At 42.2% G+C, this 24584-nt stretch overlaps 1 protein-coding gene across 3 annotated transcripts in view; it reads left to right on the forward strand.

Moving 5' to 3' along the window:
* LDLRAD4 (low density lipoprotein receptor class A domain containing 4) overlaps positions 1-24584 on the forward strand; it is a 298353-nt gene that overhangs the window by 87006 nt on the left and 186763 nt on the right. For all 3 annotated transcript variants that reach the window (XM_054190618.1, XM_054190617.1, XM_054190619.1), the window contains one exon: positions 17837-18295. In XM_054190618.1, coding sequence (XP_054046593.1) covers positions 18256-18295 — 40 coding nt within the window. In that variant the 5' untranslated portion in view covers positions 17837-18255. The remainder of the gene's footprint in view (positions 1-17836; positions 18296-24584) is intronic.

Raw genomic sequence — 24584 nt, forward strand, 5'->3', positions numbered from 1 at the left:
CCCTCCAGTCATCTGGTACCTCCCCTGTTGACCAGGATTGTTGATAAATGATGGAGACAGGCTTGGTGAGCTCTCCCGCCAGCTCCCTGAATACTCTTGGGTGAATCCCATCCGGCCCCATAGACTTATGTGTGTCTAGGTGCAGAAGCAAATCATTGACTACTTCCTTCTGGATTATGGCTGGGTTGTTCTGCTCTCCATCCTTATCTTCCAGCTCATGAGGCTGAGCACCCTGGGGATAGCTGGTCTGACTATTGAAGGCAGAGGCAAAGAAGGCACTAAGTATCTCGGCCTTCTCCTCGTCCTTGGTTGCAACAAGGACGTATGTCCAGCTGACATACTTTTAAACGTAGAGATTCAGAATCTTTCACATACAAGGAAATGCATTAGATTTTAATTATAAACAGCTTGTAGACTCTCTGTGCGTGTTTGGATGGGTTGTATGCGTTCATATAAGAATAATGTCTTGGTAACTACCTAGCTTACTATTTAAAGTTTTACGGTCATATTCTTGGTGTTCGTTTTTCTGTGTTATTAATGAAAGTTTTAGCTATTAGTGGAAATATTTCTTGTAGAAGTTTTCTGTGGAAGCTGTGCTAAACTTCATGCTTCCAAAAGTGAGAGGCGAATGTGTGTGAACTATACGCATGCACAAACTGTAAAACAAATGTGTGTAATCTAGCTACTGCTCTTTATTAAATACTTGCTATTGTATGATTGTTTTCAGCTGGTTATCACTTCACATGTGTTTAACTTTTGGAGTGAAGTTTTCCATGTTGGCTGCCTGCACTCCAGTATGTTTTATTTTAGGCAAAATGGCTCCACGGTTCCCAATAATGAGATTAATAAGAATCATATTTTGCATTTGTGAAAAAGATATATTCTGTCCAACTTTTCTTGAGAAGGTTACAGTCCTCCCTTATTTAGAAATTTGGCAGAAATTTGGTTTTTTGCTTCATAACTTTCCAGTGCTACCAACAAATGCTAGTAAAATGGTGCTTGTCTCACCTAGTGTAGCCACGTCGAACTGATGCAATGAAGAACTCCATTAAAAGCCCCTGAGGAGGTACACGTTTCTCCTGTCAGACCAGGGTCTGACCACAGCTGTTAACCAGGATTGAGGCCATATGTTGAGGACAAGGAGGAAAAACAGTATCAGACATGCATATTTCAACTTGTGAAGGCATTCTTATCCCAGACTGTGAGAAAAACATAAATTCTGTAAAGTAAATGCTGTGCTGGGAAGTGCGTGGAAGACAAGGTGCACATGAAGAGGTCTGAGCTTCTGGGCTGCTGGACTCCAGGAACAGTAGGACTTGGGTTGTCTGAAATTCTGCTGTGAAACCTGTCCGTTTGAGTAACTTTAATGCATATTCCCAATTAGGCTGAGAATGACACAATCGTTTTTAGGAACTTGATTTGAAAATCTTAATAATGTTTCTGTACTATGTCTTCGAGAGTATAATTGGAGAAAGAAAAGTTTCATCGTGCTTTTATCAGCATGAGGCTTATATGACTCCACTGCTTCAGAGTATCAGAGTCCACGGAGAAATTTTGCAAGTCTCAGCAGACTCAAACTAGAAAGGCCACCTTTTTAGCTTTTGGTTATATTTCTTGATTGTGTGTGTATTTTTTTTATTTGCATTTTAGAAAAGTTAAAGAATGATTTCTTAATTTTGTGAAATCAACTAACTGCATTCTCTTGAGTATGCAAGGATCTGGGTAGGAATACAGGAAAAAAATCTTTGCATTTACATATCTCTAAAATGAGATTTTCTGTCTACGTTATGTAGGATTTTTGTTTACACTTAAAAATGAGTTAATATTCTGGAGACTAAACGGAGAGTATTAATTCCACATAACCATATTTAAGCAATCATTTATTTGCTTAGGTAGTTGGTTTTTAGAGCTAATTGAGTAAACAAATTCTGTTCACATAATTTCTCCAAATAAATTTAAGTTTAAATACTGCTTTCCACCATTTGAAAAAAAAAAAAAAATTGGTGCAGCAAACCTGCATGTGCTTCCAGTCCCTTCTTGTGCCCCTTTTGGGAAAAACCCAACATGGTTAATGAGTTGGGATGCCACACAATTTATATGCTTTAAGGAAAAAAAAAACACACGGAAGAGTGCTGCCCATCAGTATTTGTTAACCAAGCAGAGCATGATTTCAGGAACGCTTTGTATTCTTGATTTGTGTGAAATAGTTTGTTTTAGAAATTTAGCCCCGGATCTCACAGTTGGGCATCCTACGCGAGGGCACCAGAAACGTGCAACATCATACTTGAGGAAGATGCAGGTAAAAGCATTGCAGTGTTGCCCCTGAAATGCTGTAGCCATCATGTGAGGGGTTGAGCGGGTGCCTTGCGCTGTGTTACGGGTTGCGCTCCACATCTGGGTGGGCATCTTTGGGGCAGGCTCCAGAAATATCGGGTCTCTACTGATGATAGCCCCGTGGATCCTTCCTGCTGGGAGCTGGGTGGAATTCGGTGAGGGACTGGGTCTCACCTGCATTTCCCACCTGCATGTTGGTACCCAGGGAAGGCTCGCTAGTAACAGCTGGCACCACCGGCCTCGGGGAAGTTGGTGTGTATCCTCCAGGCAGAGTAGTGCCTTAGGGAATATAATAACCCATCCCAGTTACGGACCTCGATACTGGTACGGCTGTGTTAGCACATTCGCCGGCACAGAGGTTTTGTTAGCGAAGAGGGAAAGGATCACACCCTAAGGGACATTACAATGCTGGTGAAAGCTGCTGGTATCCGTGTGGCCTCCGCAGCCTGTCTGTATTTCTACATGTCTGTCTTCAAACCCCTCAAGTAACTGAATCCAGATCATGTTCGGTGTTAGGTAATGGATAAAGATTGATGTAAGCTGTAAAGTATTTAAGTAGCCAGAGTACAGTATGAAACGCTGGAGTTTGTTTAAAAGCTTACCCAGGAGATGAAATGCTCCCTTGTTTGCCAGCTGACACTTCAAGTATTGTTTTCTTAATTTCTAGTAGCATTCTTCAGACTTCAGAGCCCCTGATTATAGTGAGGAAAATAAGAGCGTCAAGCCTATGATGACTGATGGCTTCAGAGAACAATTTTTCAGCAGTTTTATTAATAATGGGCTCTTAAAGCACTATGGAAAATTAACTAACAGCAGTCCTATGAAAGAGACCCTGAGAACCACCACCACTGTTATCATTCACTGAAAAAATCAAATCTCGGTATAAGGAGATTTTTTTTTGGGAAAAAACCAAACTTGACTGCAATGAGCTGACGCAGGCAGTACAGTAATAATGATAAACTTTATAGAGTAAAGTGTCTCTTATTAATGTGCTGCAAAGCACTCCAGAGATTCTCAGTTCTCAAATTAAGCTATAAAAGATAATAGAAGAGCTTATAAAGTTTCTGCACAGTGAATGATTTCATGGCAATGGCTTTGTTTGTTTTAATGATGTGAGCAGAGGGCATGTGCCCAACGTCTTCAGCATTCCCAAGGGGAATAGGTGCAGCAGTTAAATTTTACAGTTTCAGTGACATAATAGGGGTGCCTTTTTTTTTTTTTTTTTGCAGCTGTGTCATGGTGTACTTTGTAAGTAAGGTATGAAGTTAAAAACTTCAGTAAGGAAACAGAATTGGAAGTTTACTGCTGCGGTGATTTAACTGGTTGCAGAAATAAATACATTTGGATGATAGTCGAGGGCCGTGACTTTTTAGTGGCACCCATAATCTTAATGTACTTCTCCACGGACAGAGCGACTTGTGTAAGTGGTGGTGTTTTGCTGATGAGCTCATCCAAGGAGTCAAGAATGGGTTAGAAATAGAGACACGGTAACCTTCCTCCATCATCTTAGATGACCATTTTGCCTTCCCAAAACCAAGTATAAGCAAATGTTTTGTGCTGTGGCCGAAGGATGCCTTGCGCCGTCCCACCCGGCCACCCAGCCTTAACTTCCAGGTGCGTTTTTTCCTAAAGGGTGGGGGCTTAATAGAGAGGTAGTGAATTTTTCATCCATCTAACTGGAATAACAGAAAAAAGTCTGAATTTTACAAGTTAGATTTGAGGTACCACTAACGTATTTCAGTTTGAATGCTACATGTTTACTTCCTGATGTTTTTGTAGGTCTCCTACTGTGCCTACCTTGCATTCACTTTCATGATAAAATTGACTTACTGATCTCAGCAAAAGTATCTGGAGGAGGACTGCATTGTACTGTTGTGAATTTTTTTAGGGTAAATTGGTTTTCTCTTTAATGCAGATGTCTGTCTGCATTAATGCCATGAAGTGCTCTAAAAGCGCATGTATTGCAGGCACAGTTTTAACACAGGGCCTTACACAAAGACATACACACACAAGTGTGTACACAAATACACAGACAATTTTCAGAGACACTGCCTGTATAGCACTTACAACGACGAGAGGTCATTGCATATTGCTGTCGTGTAAAGAGCCCGCACGAAAGCTCCTCTCTGAATTGGGAAAAGGAATATGGTTTCGTTCATTAAGAGGTAGAAAGTAACATTTTTTTCTTTTTCCTGAAGTCACCACTTACCAGACTTTGAACATGGGCTTTGAACAGAAGACTAGAAAAATATTTATGGTGTTGCTTGCTTTTTTAATTTGGCAGATTTGTCTGTTTTTTGGAGGGGGGATTAAGAAACTAGATCCCTTACTTCCTTATAGGGGTGGAGGTTTATTCCAGCTGCGAGGACTACTAACTTCCCTACAAAATGGTCGTGCATTGCCCAACCACTCTCATGTGTTTCAATTAAAATTTGGCATTGTCAGTTCAGATGTGTTGGGAGTGCAGTTTGGTGGTTTAGATTATACAGCTGAGTAACGGAAGGCAAAGCGTATGTGTGAGAAAAAGGCAGTTAGTTGGAAACGGGAGTTAAACTGCATTCAGTTTTTGCCAATATTGCTTTTAAGTTTCTGCTGTTTTAATAGTTTCCTGAAGTGATAGTGTTACCAAAAGAAAATAGCCCTCTGAGCTGTCACTTTTAATGTTTGCTTCTAGCCACGAGGTAAATTTGTTTTGGTTATTTGTTAAAAATCCACATAGTTCTGTCTGCAAATGGATATTTGATTTTTTTTTTCCTTGTCTGTTCTGTGTGTTTTTAATAAAAAGTCCCAGGGTCTTTTTTGAACTCTAAAATAAGTCTAGAGCTTCAGTCTTGCACAAAGTCTCAACTGATAGGAATGGGTCCTATCTTGATGTATTTTGATGTATAACATGATGTAACAAGAGCAAAACCTTTGACATTTTTCCTGTAATTGAGTTTTAAAGTTGTGAAGATATACATGCTTGAAAACGACCTGTTACAAATTCTATAATGTGTGCTGAATTAACATGCCAGGGTTGGTTGGTTTGGTTTTGGTTTTGTCGTCATGCTAGGGAACAGATTTTATACACTCCTTTGGTTGGTTTTCCTTCATGTTGTTTAAAACTGAAGAACACCAGCAAACCCAAACCCACGAGTATTAAGCCAGAAGAGGTGAAAGAAGTCAGAAAAACACCTATATATATTAGGATTAGTCTTACTAGCTTATGCATATACTGGATAGCAACTTACTCCTTCCAAAAAATCAGACTCTGAAGAAAGTAAGCAATCTTCCATTTGCCGTAGGAAGATGGACCTGTATGCAATTCCCCTAGATGTTGTCCCCTCAGTGACAGTAGCCCTTACTATTTGTCAGCTGTTGTTAACAATTTGAAGAACCCACAACAATTTATTGTCATTTAGACAATTATTCTATCACCCGATGACCCCTCCCCACCCAGGAAGGGGAATCGTGAAAAACAAGGAAACCCAAGGGCTGAAATATAAACAGATTTGATAGAATAATGCTAAATAATTAACACTAATAATACTAAAGAACCAGTATTGATCCCGATACCAATATAAAATGTATGAGGATTATACTCAGCCCATTCTCTCGGCAGGAAGCTGTGCCCTCCCAGCAGGGGACAGCAAATGTCAGACACTGCGAGCACTGCGGCTTTGGGAGGAAGGGAAGGGCTCAGGGGTCCGGCACCGGGGCAAGGAGTTCTCAGGATTGCAGCCATCATAGAAGAAGAGAAACTCCTCAGCAAACTTGCTAATTTATTTTGAATGTGATGTTCATGTTGGCCAGCCTGGGTCAACTGCCCGGGTCTCGCTCCTCCTCATCCCTGCACCTGGCTAGCTCAAAAACACTGAGACCTTGAAACCTGCATACCATCGCTGGCTATAAAGTAAATATTTTCACCAATTCAGGCACTAGAGCCTTCTAAAAAGGCAGTTTTTCCTACCATTAGAAGAGACCTTACCGAAAAGTAAAATTACTGAAAGAGAAATTAATCCCTGTGTCGCTCAAACCCAGACGAGCTGTTCTGGAAGACAGGAGGGCAGGGCAGAGCGCCCCAGGGCGTGGGAGATATATAGATATATCCCTTTGAGCTGGAGGTGGGGTAATGGAGCCATTGCCAGGTGGGAGCCTCCAGTTGCGAGTTCTGGGATGACCATCCTCCCTCTGAAAGGTTCTCTGACACCTTCATGTTCCCTTAGGTCAGCGGCGGGAAGGAATACTGCCTGCCCTTACAGAACGTGAGCGCCGTTTGCAGGACCAGAGTACGGCCCCACAGGTCTTTGCATTTGAAAAGAATGCAAAGCGTAGATGTTGAGTTTGACGGTAATTAACTTTGAACAGTGTACCAAAGTATTTGGCACGTTCAGAAGTGTTTTAAAATCAAGGTTTCGGTTTGTTTCTGAGAAATTTTGTAGTTAACCCAGTTTCTGCTCTTGATGCACGAGCAACTGGGTAACGTATGATGGACTGTGTTATAGAAGATGCTGAAGTCGTTGATCCAAAATTCTAGCTATTTAACTCTTCTGGGATCTTAGTGTTTCTTGTTTTATTTTTGTCTTGTTTTCTCTTTTCGGTATTTGAAGTGTTGATATGAAGCCCTTTCCTGCCAGTGCTGTTAGTGGAAAGAACTTATGTACGCCCATCTGCCTGTGCCTTGGGCATGGGAATGGGTTGCACTGTCAGGAGCTTTTAACTATGTGGTACAGATTAATACAGGTGGGATTTTTCCTGCTTTCCCCTCTGTTTCCTCTAAATAGGTTTGTATCTTGCAGCAGGATATAGTGGAATAAGAATCATCAGCATCGCTGGCTCCAGCTGCTTCCTCAACAGAAAAACTGCATTTTATTTGGATGAGCTTTGCTGTCTCTTGAATATTTCGAGAGGAAGACAGTCTCTCCCCTTCCGTGCGTCTTTCCCGCCCAGATGTTTGGTTCTTTATTGCGCTTTATTAATAAGTCCAGCGCTTTCTTAGCTGTAGGGCTGCAATGCAGAAAGCAGATGCTCCTATTAGAAAACATTACGTGATATTGGAAGCTTAATTATCAAAGGCACAAAGTCAGACTCTCTTTGCATTTTCCCCTTGTTTAAAAAGAAAAAAAAAAAGTCAAAAGTATTCTTTGTTTTTATGGTAAGACTTGACGCTAAGTTAACAGCTGGGAAATACAAAGCTGCAACTCCATAGCTAAACAAGGACGATAACGATTGTTCATCTGCAGAAATCATTATTTTCTTCTAATACGAGATTGCAGTGTTCTGTTTGTACCTGTGAAGCTTTAATTACACTACAGAATTATTTCTAAATTACATCGGTGTGGGCCCTTCCTATAGGTATCTGTGTCTTCATTGGCAGAGGACTGCAGGGGGAGAAGACTGACAGGTAGGCTTGAAAGACCACACACGTAATCTTACGGGTATTCGAAAGTAATTGTTATGTTTTTGTGCCTAAAAGGACAACGTGAAACACAAACCAAGGTTAGATTTCCATAAATGCGTGGACAGCATAGAAGGAGAACAGGTGAATGGCATGTTTGCTTGACAGAAACAAAACAGCCCCATTTTCCTTGATGAAAATACCAACTTTTGAGTGGTTTTGTAAAAAAACCTCAGAGTGTATTTTGTTTTCAGTTAATTTGTTAAAGAAGGCGCTGTCAGTTATTGCTAACGCTTCTTCAGTTGCGTGCAGTTACATGTCTCAGTTGTATCCAGACACCATATACGAGTATAGCAACAGTGGTTTTAAAATATGGCAAGGGTATATTAAAATATACCTGTTATTAAAAATTACTGGTTAAAAATAGATAGGGCGCTAGATTTAAAAAAAAAACCACAGACCTGTTCTTCTTGGTGAGCTGTTTAGTTTTGCCGCTTGGGGTTAGAAATGCTTCCTGAATTACAGCTGACGTGAGGGAGTCGAAATTCTGTTCTTATGTCTGTGCTAAGCAAGAACTTCTCAACTAGGGGAATTTCACAGATATAACTGATAACAGCATTACTTCCCATGCCTTTATGCAGTTTGTTTATGTAAAAAGCTGTCCGTCAAGGACAAGAAAAAACAGCCTCTTTGCTTTTGTGTGTTGAGTAATGAGGGATTTGAGAGAATGGAACTGTGTGGTTCTCTGGAAAATGAGATTTAGCTGATCACCTCAGGATACTGCTTCCCAGCTGTGCTCTCCCCTTGAATTTTGTGAATTATTTTGTGAATTGTTTTCCAGCAGTTTTTTTGAACAAGGCCGGGCTTAAAGGAGAATACGTTTTGTTAGTATTGCCTGGAAATAGAGAGTCACTGGCCTCTGATTTAGCTCAAAGGGTTTATTTGGCGTGATTTTACAATGCTAATAGAGTTGGTTTGAATTTGCAGAATGATATACTCACTCGAGAACAAAATCAAATTAATCAAAATGCTGCTTTGGCTTTTTCTCTCTCATCTGTTTTACCAGTAACACCTCTGTTCCCTAAGCGTTTTATAGCTCTCCATAGGTAGAAGTTATATCCATTTTACTAATGGGATCGGAAGCCTGGAGAGATCAGGTAACATGCCCAAAAAACCAAAGGCCAATCTCCCAAGTCCGAGGAAAATATGAGAGATGCTAAATCATTATTTTGTTCTTTTTTCTCATTTCTGGGTTGAAAGTTGGAGTAAAGTTTTAGTTGGTTGTAATTAAGAGTTGCTGTGACTATTTCTTATGCCCCATTGACTGTGGGGCTTAGAAGTACATACATTTAAATGCTGAAGGAGCACTTTCTTCAGCGTTATTTAGATTATTTAGTAAGCAGAGTTCATTTTCCTTGGCCTGGCATGGGCAAACCACCATGGTCTCAGGTGAATCTTTTGCTTGGATATGGCTTCTGATACAGGCTCTGTATTAATCTAGTTGTTATCTTGTTTCATTCAGAGGATAAAATTCAAGTAGATGCTCTGTAAAGCAGAGCATCTGGAGACCACGTTAAGGCAACGTTTTGGGTCTCTGGGTTGTTGGACTCTGTTCAGAGCTCAGTCACAGTATAATGACAGAGATGCAATTTAAACTTGCAGGTTTTGTCAGAAACTGGGCAAAAGGGAGACCTGGTGTTAATGGGGGCAAGCAGAATTCTGGATCTCTGTTGCTTCATGTAGATTGTTGTAGCTTAGAGTGAAAATCAAAACTAATAGAATATGGATCAGCAAACCTTAGGATTTTTCAGTCGTCTAAAATCTGGTGCGGTTCTACAGGAGAAATTTTAGGTATTTGTTGTAACAAGGATCTCTTCTGGATACAGTCATACATCTTTTTAAGTTTTCTATGGTACTGGAAGCAAAATGAATTTGAGCGGTACAGGATCTATATAGGCAGTCTGCAATCATTGCAAACCTTCTTTAGGTTAGAAGGGGCATACACACGTGACTGACTTTTTGCACCAACGGCAGCTGTATTTCGGAGTGCCGTTGTCTCCTGGGCGACTCGCAGTAGCCCTGGGAACACCCTGCAGCTGATGTGCCCAGTGCTGTCTACAGTTTCTCTAAACTAGGTTTTGCTTGTCTGGGTAACATTCTATTTGTATTTCTTCGTGCAGCATGCAGGTAACATTGGCTGCTGACACTGTAAATAAACCAGATGAATTCTTGTGGTGTGGCTTGAATTGCAGGAAACTATAACCGGCTTTGTGTAGTAATGTGTATAAATTACTATTGAGCCTTTCTCTTACGTTCCTTGCCCTCCTGAACAGCTGCTGCTCACAGTAGATGGACTTCCATAGCCCTGACTCATACAGCCTTCCAGAAAGCTATGAAATTCTGACCAGCGCTTCTTCAGCTAATACGGTGGCCGTTTATGCTACTTCACTTGTATAGTTCATGTTTTATTCTTTAGCAGAAGAAGATTTTCTTTGGTCATGGCCCAGGTGCATAGGATGCTATATCCTTCTTGAGAGTGGCTGAGCACCCCCACTTGTCAGCGGCATACGTAGCAAACCCAGGTGCTGTACAGATAGTAGTTTTATTCTCCAAGCTAGTGGTTTTGTTCTCCAACAGCTTCCATGCCCCTTGAGCATCTCTTCAGCATCAGTTTGTTTTTCATTACAGTTAGTGCAGGTTCACTGTTCTCTTCTGCATTTTATATTTGCCGGAATGTGTGTTGTGTTGTGCTTTTTCATTCATACCAAGTATTTTGACAGAAGTTGCAATAATGTTGGATAACTCCTATTAATCTCTTGAGTTTTTAGATTCCCGTATGCAGTTATTTCTGCAGTCCCCAGTACTGTTCAGTGGTTGGACTGCACCATTGTGTGTCCGTACGCTGCTTGAGATTTTCACATGGGAGATACTGTCTTCTCAATTTCCTTTCCAGAACTGAGTACAGATGTTTCTGCCTTCAGAAATTAAGTGCAGCTTGCCTAGATCCACGCGGTCGGCTTTTTACGAGCGAAGTAGGTACGTGTGTCTGTATCTTCATTGTGTGTATGAGGACTTGTGGCTGCTCTAACCAGTTCAGTGGGAGAGGTTGGTTTCGGCTGTGCACCCTTTCCCTGGTGGGTGTGATGTCCTCACCCAAAAGGTGCTGTCGGTGGAGAGAGGAATGCTGCTGCTGGGTCTCCTAGGGATGGGCATGGCTGACAGCTATCGTTTGCTGCAGGGAAGGAGCACTGGCCATTCACTTCTCTTATGCAGGGTTTCTCAGTGGAGATGACACAACCATATGCTCTTATGATACCTAAAAACCTAGATAAAGAAATTGGGAAGCTTGTGTTGGCTGGTGAAAAGCTAGGAAATGCAGACTTGGAAAATTGAGAGCTTGTAAACAACATACATTGCTTATGTCCTTGTGGTGGGTTCTTGAGGTGAAAGGAAGCCAGAAGCGGCATTTCGTTCAAGCAGCAACGGGTTTCTGTGGGAGAGGAGGAGGTCAGAAACTTGTCTCACCTTGTGCTGAGCTCCACGTTGATAATGTTCTTAACAGCGGATTGGCAGTGGCCGTGTTGTGTTCTCTGGAGGCGTTTCCTCCCTGCTCGCGCATCCTACATGGCACAGCAAGAGTTAAACCAGTAACTTCCCTATCCTACTGCTCCTTGTCTGGGTGGTCAGGCTCTGCAGCTGTGACTCACGACCACAGTTTTTGAGTGGTTTGCAGGGACGCTGAACGCCCTTTGGAGCTATGCTGGATGTTGGATACTCAAAGTCTTGAAGTATGCAGAATCCTCTGGGTTTCTGGCAGCTGCTCGTTTCTCATACAAGCCATGGGGAGCACCAGTCAAAAACTTGTGATGTTTTCTCCAGTCTGCTCAATGTAATTTTTGTGTTTACCAGCCTTCTGCAAATTCAAATACTGACCCTGTGTTGCTTTGGGAAAAGATTAATTGAGACTGGATTCTGCTCTTACTACCTTTCCGTTATTTTGGCAAATAAAATTCAGAGCTCAGTTTTTTTTTCTGACTGGTCAGGTTCATAGAGCAGCATGATTAATGATTTCTCTTGACAACTTCTGGTAATTACAGTTTTATTAGTGTCCAAAAATAAACAATGCAATCTTCTCATTTGCCCTGCATAACACAGCTTGTACAATTTCTCCCAATAATTATCTCATCCAAACAAAATAGCTTGTCACGGAGATCTTGGTAAACTTTTCCACTGGGGTTTTACTGCATTCTGTCAGCACAGAGATGGGAAAATGTATGCCTCTCTAGTTTGTTCATAGAGATAGAAAATAGAGGCCCCACATTAATTATTTCACTTAACAAGATTAATGGAAGGAAATGTGACATCCTCTTTTGTATTATCAGTTATTTATAGGATTTCTTCAAGTGAAATACTCCTTGCTATCTGATTACCAGAGGCTATTCACTTTGGCATGAAGCTACTAAACAGACCGATTTTTATATCATTATTTCAGTTTATTGCTTTGCTCCGAAAAAGAAATAAACAAATAAGAGGAGAAGAAATGTCTGTACTGAAACATTCATCCTTTCACTTTTAAAATGGGCCTTGTCTGCAGTGGTTTTTGCAGTGTGTGCCGTCATTGGCGTTTGGGATATATTTTGCTATATAGAACATTATATATGCTTTATAGAACATTTTCTTAACAGACTAGAAAAAACAATGCTTCGTTTTGGCCATGTGCCCTCTTCTCAAGACTTGTTTCCTATTTCGACTAATGCAGAAAGACCACACCTCGCTTTGGTTGTCCTCCATTTGCCCCAATTCAGGGAGTGCTGTACCAAAACGGAAGGAAAAGAATCTTGGACACTATTCCTAAACAAGCTGAAGAGTATCTGAAAGTATCTGTAGGAATATAAATATGTATAACATAACTTAACATAGAAACTCATTTCACCGAAATGTACCAAGAAAGTGAAATACAGCAGCTGTTTAAAAAGTCACAACTGACCTATACAAATACCGAAGATAGAAAGTGAAAACAAATGATGTGTATGTGTCTGTGAGAAAGATGCGATTAGATAAACGTATTTTAAACATCTGGTTTTCAGTTTGATTTGTGTATGGTCTCCTGTGAAAGTCGCCTTGAGTTTTTTAAGCAGTCTTTGAGTTATGGAGCAAAGCATTTCCAAAGAACCAGGATTCACTTAGCACTGGTGCAGTGGTATCGTGGAAGGAAGACAAATTATAGACAGAAGTAAATAAAAGGAGTGAGGATCACAGAGTAAAACACAGGCGCAGGTCTTACTATCTAAAAAAACCAGTAGGTATAACTGGTAGATATTACTATATCTAGTTGAGAAGTCTCTATGAGAAGCAGAACTGACACCTGGAAAACTTGGTGAATCCAAAAAGGGATGGAGAGGTGAGCTATGTGTGTGCACGTATGCTTCATTTAAAATTGCTTTAGCAAACTTTAAAAGGTATTTTTACAAACACCTTTTTATAAAAACAAAATGTTGGAAGTGTTTTTCCAGCCAGAAACTTCTCAAATATATATATCCACGTCTACGCTGCCTTAACCTATAGGAAGGACAGGCTTTGCTTCAGCGAAGTGTTTAAGCATGTGGATAGTTCAGTGCTCGTCCTGGCTTCAGGCATGTTACTTTTTGCCTTGAATTTGGAGACACGCTTAAAAATCTCCTGTTGAGCTGGAGTCGTGCTGCCGGCTGGGCCAGCGCTGCTTCTGTCCTGCTTTTAGCCACAGAGTGGGTCTCGGTGCTGGCGGTGGCCCAGCTCCCACTGGCGGTCTGCCCCTGCTTGGCATCTGCCTTCCGCAGGGAGCGCAAGGCAGGACAGCTCAGGCCCTCTGCCCTTTTACACCTCTTTCACCGGAAAGCTAGAAATTCAAGCAATGAGTCCTCCCTTGATGAAGTTAAACCACGGCTCTCAAGCTGTTCAGTAGCTTTCTCAAAAAAGTTAAATGTGTGGGCTTACTCTTCAGATACTCCGGTTAATAAATTTGTCAGACACCTTAGTGAAAGGCTGTCCTTTGGGTGTTGTGCCAAGGGCTATCACAGGAAACGCTTCCCTTGGCCGTAGCCCTTCTGACAACACATCCAGTGAGTTCCTCATGCCTCTGTGTGAACCAACAACGCGTGGCCAGAGAAACAGACTGTATATAGTGAAAGGAAATGGAAAAAAAACCAAACTAAAAAACCCAAGCTGCAGCATTTACATGTTAGCCAGTGCTTTTGAGTTTTTCAACACATTACAGAGATACCAGTCTTGGAAAAAGCAGCATTTCACTACTTCTTTCAGCACAAGTTCCTCCAGGCTTGGTCCTGACTGATGATTGCAAAATACTTCATAAAATGTAGATATTATTGCAGGATTTAATGACACGCATTGGATACTTTTGTCTCTCAGATTCTTTTTTACAGTGGTCCTTTAATACTGCATCTTCAAACATTTAGAAAAGAGGAATAGCAGGTTGACTAGCTAAATATACCATCAGAACATGTAACTAGCATAAGGTGTTAAATAGTCAAAATATCTTCTGTTTGCTATTTGTGTGAGATTCAGATGGGTGGTGCCTTTCCCAGGACCAAATCTGAGAAAAGTGGAGAGGATGAAAACAAATAGATTTGATTTTTCCCTAGGTATTCAATCACGTAAGCGCATAGTAGCTGAAAACCTTTATAGCACAGCTACATATTTATGAAACGCAATGTTTTGCTTTGATTTGCTTCTGAGACTCATGTAACACTGCAGTGGATGAGTGAAAGCAGAAGAGGAAGCAGAGTTCCTGTGGCAATTGGAAAGGAGATGACAGATGGAGCAAAGAGAAAATCTCTAGTCTCTCTCGTCTAGATTTTCTCTTTGCCATCTGATCAGTATAATGGGACACGTTCCCACTGGGGTCTCTGCAGGTTGTGAAAACTGTAATAGTTACGTCGAAGATCACACTTTATTGTAGTTCTGTTGGTATTGTTTACTTTCCTCTCGCTTTTCCAGATGTGTATTTTCTCTTTTCGGTGCTTTAAGCAGGTTGGTTTATCATTTCTGCACCCCACTGGTATAAAGGGATAAATGCGTAGCTTCAGTGGAGTTGGCTGAGCCACGCCGAAATGTGTCAGCGGAGGTCCCGACTCAGCCTGTGTATGCAAACATGCCGGTCTGTTAGGAAACAAACACAAACTTCTTGTCTTTAAAGATCTTGTCTTTAATGGAAATCTTCTTGATAGTGTAAAGTACAATAGAAAGGTCAGAGCTCTACACGCTGTTAAAAATGGAGTTTGCCGTTTTCCTTATTTGCCGTGGTATCGACTGGGATGGTTTGTCGTCTTCCCTCTGGATGCATTCGAAATCTGAGAGACCTGAAATTGTCATGCAGATGTGACTGATGAAGGGTCTGCCTGTTGAAAATAGCCTGCTTAGCCATCAGCGTGAAGCATTTTATAAGTACCGAACTTGGCTTCGAGTTGGTGAAGAAGCCCAGCAAGCGCTGAGCACTGCCCAGGCTTCTCCCAGCAGCCTGCTCCGGCTCCTTGCTCGTGTCCTGCCAGCCACCTCCCGGTTCATTATCCGCCAAGGGAGAGAAGAGTGCTTTTGCAGCGATAGAAAATGCTCACTTAGGGCAATCAAGAGATATCAGTATCTTCTTTCACTCGAGGCCTTAAGGGAGGACTTTTAAGGTCTGAATGAACTCTGTAAGTGTTTCAGTGTCCTGTAATGTTGTTAAAATTACATCTTTCTATCTGAAGAAGCAGCAGTTGCTGAAAGTAGAGTTTTTTCACTGTTGGGTTCTTAACTAGTTTAGCAGAAATACTGACGATGTGGACAATAATTCTTCTTTTAATAAGTTAATTTTCAATAAATTAAATGCATTCTGTTCTTTAAAGAGTCGGAAGTATATGATACCTAATATAAAGATGTAACAATAAGAGAATTTCCCTGGATGCTAAGGTATTAGCACACATCGCTTGAGCATCTCTAAGATAGGGAGAAAAACTAAAATGCTGAAAATAGAAGACATCAAAATTGTGGATTTATAAACCAAAATCAAAAGTTACAGGGCGGCTGAAAATATGAATGCAAATATGGACCTGTTCTTATAAATATAAAAGAAACTCAGGCCTCTAGAGAAAAAGCTTGGGAAATGAGTGCAGCATCCATCTGTAGTCATTATAGAATAGTTAGCACAATGTTAAGAGCCAAAAGAAATATGTCCTGCAGTGTGTGTATATTATACTTGTGCAGTTGTATGTATTTCAGAATAAAATAACCTCATATGAAATGGTTATTAGTTGTGTGGAACACTTTGAAGGGCTGAAAAAGCATCTTGAGCTGAAATTTGGGAATAATAGCATTTAAAACACTATTCTAAAATTTTTTATGCATCTTTTTCTGATAGAAATACTAGATCTAAAAGCATTGTTTTCAGCGATTTTTTTTTTCTTAATTTCTACTTTCTCCTCTATTTGGGTAGAAATGGGGGAAACATCTTAAATCTGTTCTGTAACCTTATCTGATTGGAATGCAAATTACTAGATTTGAATACAAGTAACTAGTCAGTCAGTCCTGTGCTGTGTTTTGAGACAAAAATGTGTGTTCTCTGGTAATACTGGTGTAACAAAAGTGGGGGAAGGGAAAAAGCGGCAACATCATTAAGATAGAAAATTCGTCTTTGTTAGCAGCTAGCTTTCATTCAGCGTGTTCCGAGGGAAACAGCGTTCATCAGGTGTCGGGCTCGCTTGCTTGCAGTGGCACGCCTGAGAAGAGATCCTTTTTTGTCCCCCAAGAAAGGGCCCTAATGAAGCCCTGGAGGGGGGGGCTGGCTGTGCACTCGGTGGCGCCTGCGGAGCAGAAGGTGCCCCAAAGAGCGTTGAGAATCTTCTCTGAAGTTTTGGACCATCTGGGCTATTCAGCCTTATGCTTCAGGATGTAAGCTCATCTCTAGGTCTTGCAGTTTGGGCTAAAGGGTGAAGTGGGGCTGGGGAGCAGCTGATGGGTTATTCACCCCTGCCTGCTGAGCCCGGTCTTGCACTGTTTTCCGAAGCAGCGGGCACTGGGACTGACAGTGACGCCGGCACCCTCTGATACGGGCTGCTCCAGTAGATGGACCTCGGGTCTGATCCAGTACTGCAAGCCCTGGCTAGACTCATTAGCTAAAATCCATTAGTAGATCATAAGATCATGACAGACCTAGTTTCAACATGCCTATGCCACTGAATTGGGGGATAGCGAGCCAAGCACCAGTACGTGAAGGAGCAGGATGGCCGGGGAGTGGGTGGGTTCTCCTCCCAAGTCCTCTTTTCTTCCTTTTTTTTGTAAAATAATCTTCTCCCTAAACATGTACCTGTCTGCTGTTTGCCTTCACCCCATGGAAGTAAATGTATCCTGGTTTTTAAAAGCTGGAGGTGCTGCAGCTTTAGTTTTCAGTGAATTGCTATGGAATAATTTCCATGCTATGGAATTTCCATATGAAATTTCCATGCTTTGGAAAAGTAGTAGGATCAAGAAAAACTTAAACACCTTTCTCTTGTATTAACCACCTTTCTGCCCATGGGTATTTTTAAGGTTACCGAATGTCTGGAGACATCCCAGTTGCGTCATCTGTGTTACAATTGAGATTTTAAACAGATAATCGACAGCACAGACATACAAAGGTTTTTAACCACAGAAGACTGTCAGAACGGCATGTGTAGTGCCGGCAGACAGTGCTCGCTCTTCCTGCTCCAGAAAAGAAGGGAAGCAGCTATATGAGATGCTAATAATCTCACTGTGGTTTTGAATAGACTAGACTTGAGAGTGTTGAGTATTTTTCCTTTTCCCTTTTAACTGCAATTTTGTTATTGTATTGCTGCCCCCATCTCTGCTAAATATGGCTTTTGAAATGTAAATCATATCATGTTCTCAGAGATGCATATGACACCCTCAGCACTGTTCTTCTTTGCACTTCAAAGAGCTGTGTGGTCACACTTTGCATCTCAGCAAAATCGCAATATTTGCCTTCTGAAGATCTCCTTTAATGTGTACAATCAATCCCTGATAATGTGTTTTGGGTTTTTGTTCCCTGGAGTCTGTTAATTTTAATGTTGCTACAGGTCATCAGGAAACATAATCTCTTCTTTTTTAATTTCTCAGTGAGCGTGCCTGAGGGGAGAGGAACACAAGAGAGGAGAGACAATTGAACATCACCATTGGCCGAGACCTGAAAAAATGGTGCTGGATGAACAGAGGATTAGAACTTAATTGTAAAAGGGAAATAAAGTCTTGGCAGGCAATTTGCTTCGTTTCCGCATTCATCATGGCCCGAATCCTCTGGCTGGCTGGTTAATGGGACTGTCCAACGCTTCCTACTTGGATTCAGTGCAGATCCCCTCTGCCTACGGATCAAAAGACCTGGGGTCAGGTAGGAACTGGATGGTGCCAAATACGGGGATGGAAAGAGAAATGGACTTTGGCGATCTAAGATGGAAGTGACTTGACAGCTCCAAGCTCAGCAGTTGTCTCCAGTAAGGACAGGTTAAGACGAGAATCTCAAGCTTCACTGGGAGAGCAGTATGCAGGAAGCTGGTTTTCAGGCCACAAATGCTTTCACAGGTAAGGACTTCTGTTCTAGTTCAGCCCATAGTTTTGGGACAGTTTACTAGAGTTTAGAAAAGAAATTGGATTTCTTCCTGGCTGTTGTTAGCGCCTTGTAGTACTTTCAGTTTAAATAATATTTTAAAACAGTTGAGGAACAGTTCAACACTTGTATTAACAGTGAGTAACACAGTTATTCGTATTTCAGGCCCTCTGAAATGGATGGCCACAAGCCTTAGGGAAGGTGTATCCCAGCTTCTCTAAGCTGTACTCATTAACAGCTTAACAGTGAGTGGCCTCCTGGCTCAGTATGAAGTGTAATCTCTTAAGTTGCTCTCATGTTCAACACGGGAGTTTGGCAAGGGAGCAGGATGGATGCGGTTCGTATCAAGAGGCTTCTCAGAAACATGTCAGCGTTGAGCTTTATCTCATCAGCCAGAGCACATCTCTGGGTAGAACTTGGTGGGTACCTTCTCCTTGTACTCCCTCCCGCACCATTCGCATGCTGCAATGCTTAAACTGGCAAAACCGGCGGGTTTAAATGGTAACTGTTTCACCTGAGTCCAATGTATTGCCCTCTAGATACGCTGAAAATAATGTAATGAGAAAGGGGATGCCAAGGTGGTGTGCTCTCTGAGGAAAGCTCCCTCTAGTGTGAAGTCTGCTGGAGTTCATTCAGTGCTTTCCCCGTCTGGGCTGGTTTCTGATTTGAGAGGTGGGAGAAGGAAATGGGCAGGGATCAGGAGATCCTGCTGCTTTGTTTCCACATCTGCTGGCCAGCTGAGACCCTGTGAGAAATACGTAGACAATCAACTAGGTATTCCTCTTGCTTTAGTAGATCTAGATAATGGATTAGTAGCACAGTGAAAGTTAGTGATGTGCGAGACATTTATTTTTCCAATTTAAAATTCTTGCCTTTAGAAGAAGTTTACTGGTTTAGCGGTTGTATGTACAAGCAAGATCATTTTCTGTCTCGGGATGCTTTACCCTGGGCTCCCTACTGTTCTGGGAGCTCTTTCCAGGAAGGAACTGTTTATTTCCCTGTGGGCAGACTCCCACTTGGTCCTTTTCCAGAGCAGATCCACCCTCAGAGAGGCTGGTCCCACGTTTCTGGCTGCAGTGGGCTGGCAGCTCTGTGTCGGGCTGTCCGCACCAGCATGTCGCTTTGGCCCTGTACTGCAGTTCTGAACTGTCTCCGTTGCCTCGCATTGCTTTGATTTACCACGCTGTTTCCGTGCGTGTCAGTGAGACGTGTCTTCAAGGAGAGGAAATGGGAAGCTTTACTCCACATGTGGTGCAGTGCTGATGGGAGATAACAGAATCACGGAACGGCCGGGGTTGGAAGGGACCTTCGGAGATCATCTGGTCCAACCCCCCTGCCAAACCAGATTCACCTAGAGCAGGCTGGACAGGAATGTATCCAGGCGAGTTTTGAATATCTCCAGAGAAGGAGACTCCATAATCTCTCTGGCAGTCTGTTCACGTGCTCTGCAGCCCTCAAAGTAAAGAAGTTTTTCCTCACGTTGAAATGGAATTTCCTGTGAAGTCTGGGGTCCTCCGGCCTCTGCCTGCAGCTCCCTACCGCCATTCTTGTCATGTTTGCACATCTTCCTCCTATCTGCTCTCTGCCGCTCTCAGCTTATTCCTAGGAGTTTTTGCCACTCCTTTGCTCTCCACCAGAATTCCTACTGTGTGGACATCTGTTCCCTTCCTTACCTGACCTGCCTTCTGTGGCACTCTCCTTTGCTGAAAACCTTATTACCTTTAGCACCCTTGCAATGTTACATTATTTTCTTTCCAGCTTTACAGTCTTCTGCCACAGTATCTGCTATCCCTTAGCTCCCAGAAGGTAGGGGTTGTTGGCACTGTGAATCGGGCTGCTCGGGCAGTGAGATGTCAGAAAGCTGGTAACCTCGTATCTGCTGCTGGGTGGAAGAGACCTGGCAAATAATGATGCATAAAATGCAGGGAGATGAAATTGGGTCCCTGGAGGCCCAGGACAACAGTCAGGTTGTGGTGACGACCCAGCAGATTCAGACCTGTTCTGGAGACTTTAACAGCGTGAAGGTTGCTTGGTCTCTTGTAAGGAATTCTTACATTCTTTTGGATTTGCCCTCAGGTAAAGACGTTAATAAACATTTTCAAGTGTTGGTAGCTGTACTAAGGAATTATTAAACGCTGAGTTAAATTGGACTATACAGTCAGGAGACTTGTAAAGGAAACAGGTTGAAATATAATTCCTTATATGAGGTGAAGGCAAGGACTTCTGTTTCTTCCAACTTGTATCAAATCCATATCTATCCATATTTGCTTTTTGGAGCTCTTTCTTGTTCCTTGTTAGATTTATGTAATGTATTTGGCTGTAAACAGTGGGTAGGTATGTATTTCTTAGAGAAATTCATTGGACTCTGTTAGGCTAATTTAAGAGTTGCCATAAAAGTGTAATGGCAGGTGCATATGGTTGCTCCTCTGCTCCTTGCTATACTGCTCCTTTTGTTTTATTGGAATGCCAGTTTAGCTGTAGGAAAAAACAGTAGCTGCTAGCAGCGGAGGGGGCATGACCACATGCAGAAGGGAGCTAATTTGTACAGAAAAAGCTTTGATATCTGAAACCTGTGCAGTGTCAACACTGAATCTAGCCATGCTAAGTGACTGCAGCTATTGCAACAATCAGAGTAATCGTTTCAATTTACAACTGAACAGAGTGCTGGCAAGAGAAGCCTGGGAGGATGATGCCTCTGTGTAGCCACCTTCAGAGTATTTCATAAACCTCCTTTCCACCTCCTAATTGCTGTGACCTGGAATGGCTTACAGTAAAGGCTAGGAGATATTTTGATCCTGTCTGTATGCTCAGGCTTGATTAGGAAAGAGATGGCTGAGCCTATGATGGTAAAAGGCAATTTGAGCGATAGCAATCATGAAAGAGCGAGCTTATCGTTCTTCAGAAGATGAGAAAAGGGAACTTGAGAATAAAAGCCATAGCATGCAAGAAAGTAGATTGCATTCAACTCATAGAACTGATAGGTAACATTTCTTGGGAAACAAACCGAAGAGGTTAAGGAAGGCTGGCAATTTCTAAAGGAACTAACTTTTTTTTTCTCCAGTCACAATAAAGAATATTAAAAGCACAAATAAAAGTTGTCCCAATAAAAAAGGGTAAGAAGAGGCAAAATTGCATGATCCGAAAATGGAGGATTCATACAGAAAGTGGAAACTGGATATTTTACTAGAGATAAGTGCAAAAGAACATGACAAGAATGCAGGGGCCAAATCAGGTAGGCCGAGGCACAAAACAAAGTACAACTAATAAAGGACATGGTAACAAGGAAACATGCTATGTTCTCAGTAGTAATAGGAGGAAGACTGAGTTTCTGGACTACTAGTTGAGAGGGAATGACAAAACTCATGATCTGAGAGGACCAAGTAGTTAATGACATTTTCTTTTCATCATTCTTTGATGAAAAGGGTTACCAGGTGGCAAGAAAAGGGCTGCTACCTTGAGAAAGGTAAGAACTGATTTATAAACAAATGAGATAGGATAATAGATATTTTAGAACAAGCTGGAGCTTATTAAATTATCTCTGCAACATAGGGTGAAATAGCTGAAGCAATGTCTGAGCAATTAGTGGTTACACTGGAGAACGTTTGGAGGACAGTCTAGGTTCAAAAAAGCTGTGACAGAGCAAGCACTGCACCTACATGTAAACTTTCCTGGGTCCTTCTTTTTCCCCTTTGCAGTAGGTAGCTTATCTTAAATTCTTGGGGAAAAAAGTTTGAATCAAATAATCAAGTAATTTTTAAAAATAAATAGCCTGTAGATAATAATATGATAAATGAATTTGCATATTTTTTTTCCAGAAGGTACCTTGTCAGTGGGGCCTAATTTCCCTGCAAGTAGAGAAATAGTATATCGTAATTTTTGGATGGCTTTTTACCCTTTCCTAAACAAGGCGGCAATATGGGCTACAAGGTGGGTACACAGTTGGCTGGAAAGCTGTTCTTGGAATAATTACTACTGATTCATAGTCAAACTAGAAGGATATATCAAGTGGGATTCTGCTCTGGATTTCCTGAAAATATTCAATATTTTAATTAATGACTTAGATGCATGCAAGATTTCCAGATGACACCGACCAGAGAGAGGATGTAAACCCTCTGAGCACAGGATTAGAATTCAAAATTACTGTGGTGTATCGGAGAACTGGTCTAAAATGAATATGATGCAGTTCATCAAGGACAAGTTCTAAATTGTGGTTGGGCAGGAATAATCAGCTGTGCAAATCAAAATGTAGAATAACTGGTAAGGCAGCAGGTCTGCAGAAAACAGATGGGCAGTTGCAAGAGTTCAGAAAATGGCTATGAATCAACAATACTATGCCATAAATGTTATGCGAGAATATATGGACAGGAGTATGCATGTAAGACATGCAAAATAATTTTTCCACTGTACTTAGCATTTATGTGGCTGGTGTACCAATTGTGCTCTGTGCAGTGCTCTTCAGGCCTGCTGGAAGCATCCAGAGAAGAGTAAAAGAAAAGGTCAGAGGCCTAGACAATACAACCCTTAAGAATTGGAAAATGGTCTTTTTCAGACTAGAACAGTAATTCTTGAACTTTCTGAAGGTGTTTTTCCTAGGTTCCCACGAAGCTGTGGGGATTTATGCCAGGGCATGTGTCTGTTGCACTGAGCTACAGGGCAGGATGTGGCCATGATACAGCAATGCTTTGGTGTGATGGTCAGGACCCACCTTGCTTGCACGCTTCTTATCTGCCATGATGTTCTGCACCTTCTGCCTTGGCCACTCTCAGTGCTGCACCAGTGCTAGGGCAACAGCGGTGGGGATCCTGGACAGCCAAGGTCTATTTTTTAAATTAGCCACTTTCTTTTACCAGTGTGTGTTTTGAGTGCTGGTTTAGGAGAACAGCGTGATTCTGACATCAGCTCTCGATCACTGGGGGGTCTGTGGCCCAGGGACATCCAGGATGATCAAAGGATAAGGGGAACGCTATGGGATGGATTAGGAATCAGTGTATGAAGCCTCCTGACCTTGCAAGGCCACCTTAGGTCCATCAGGGTTTTATTAGCTCTGTCTCAGCACAAGCTCTGTCAGACCTGAGCTGACTTGGAGGCATTCCTGCCCTGTGACCCTCAGCACTGCTAGAGGGATTATTAGCTCTGGCACTATGGAAACCCGAATAAACAGTAAGAGGTTGCTCTGTGCAGTGGGCCCTGCCCTTCAGTCTAGCACTGACTTTTCCTGTCACCTTCTGATCCCATTCTGTCATAGCTTCATATCTTTTCCCTCACACCTTTCCCTGTGGAAGTGATGGCACCCTCAAATCTTTCCATAATCCCTTGCAGCCGTATGTCTCGAGGTCATTGTCGCCGAAGCTTGACCTTGGGCCATATCCAGAGAGGCCAAGTTACTCCCAAGGAGCAACTCCTCAGCTTGGCTGATACTCCCCCAGGCCCTGCTTTAGCAAAGAAACAGAACGCATTTGTTAGGAGATCCTCATGTTCATAGGAACGCAGCTTGGTGGAGCTTCTCCAGTCCCCCCACCTCTGCTCTGTGTCCACCTGGCACTCAGGACTTCTGTTGCATTTCTTGTCCTGTGTTTCATGCTTTCCCAACCTCTCTCGGCCTCCTCCCTCATCAGTGCCCAAATCCCCTCTCTGTGTACTGAGCCTCCTCCACCCCTCACCATTTGTACATCTGGTCTCACTTCTCTTCCAGATTTCCCCCCCTTCTGATTTTTACTGCTTTCCTTCACCTTCTTTTGTTTCCAGACCTCTCCCACTTCCAGACCAACTCACTACAACTTAATTCCGGGTTGTCTAAAAGCCTCTTCCCCCCTTTTCTAGACTCAACCTTTCCTCTCCTTGTCTGCCCTTCTCTGGGGTGAGTGCCTTTTCCCACCTCACATCTCTTCCACAGTGACGTCCACTGGTTTGTGGGGGACCTTTCTTTGTAGGAAGACGATCTGAGAGCCTGCTGCTCAGTTTGGCTTCTCGCCCTGCATCTTTTTTTGCTTAACTGCTTGTGTTTTGGGTGGAGATGTATCTGGCATGGGGGTGGTAGTTCCAGAACAGAGAGACTCCTTGAGGGGGTTACATGGGAGACCAGATAAATTGCTCCAGAAGATTACATATCACCCAGTTGGTCATTACTCGTTTAGAGAATGGAAGGGTAAGGGAAAATGTGATAACCATTTAAAAGTATATGGAAATTTCATGTAAAGAGGAAGGTAATAGAAACTGTTTGCCAGTTCTGCTGGGGATAGAGCACGAAGTAACAGACAGGCTTAC

Source organism: Rissa tridactyla, chromosome 2 (assembly GCF_028500815.1).
Source record: "Rissa tridactyla isolate bRisTri1 chromosome 2, bRisTri1.patW.cur.20221130, whole genome shotgun sequence".
Classification (NCBI taxonomy): Eukaryota; Metazoa; Chordata; class Aves; order Charadriiformes; family Laridae; genus Rissa; species Rissa tridactyla.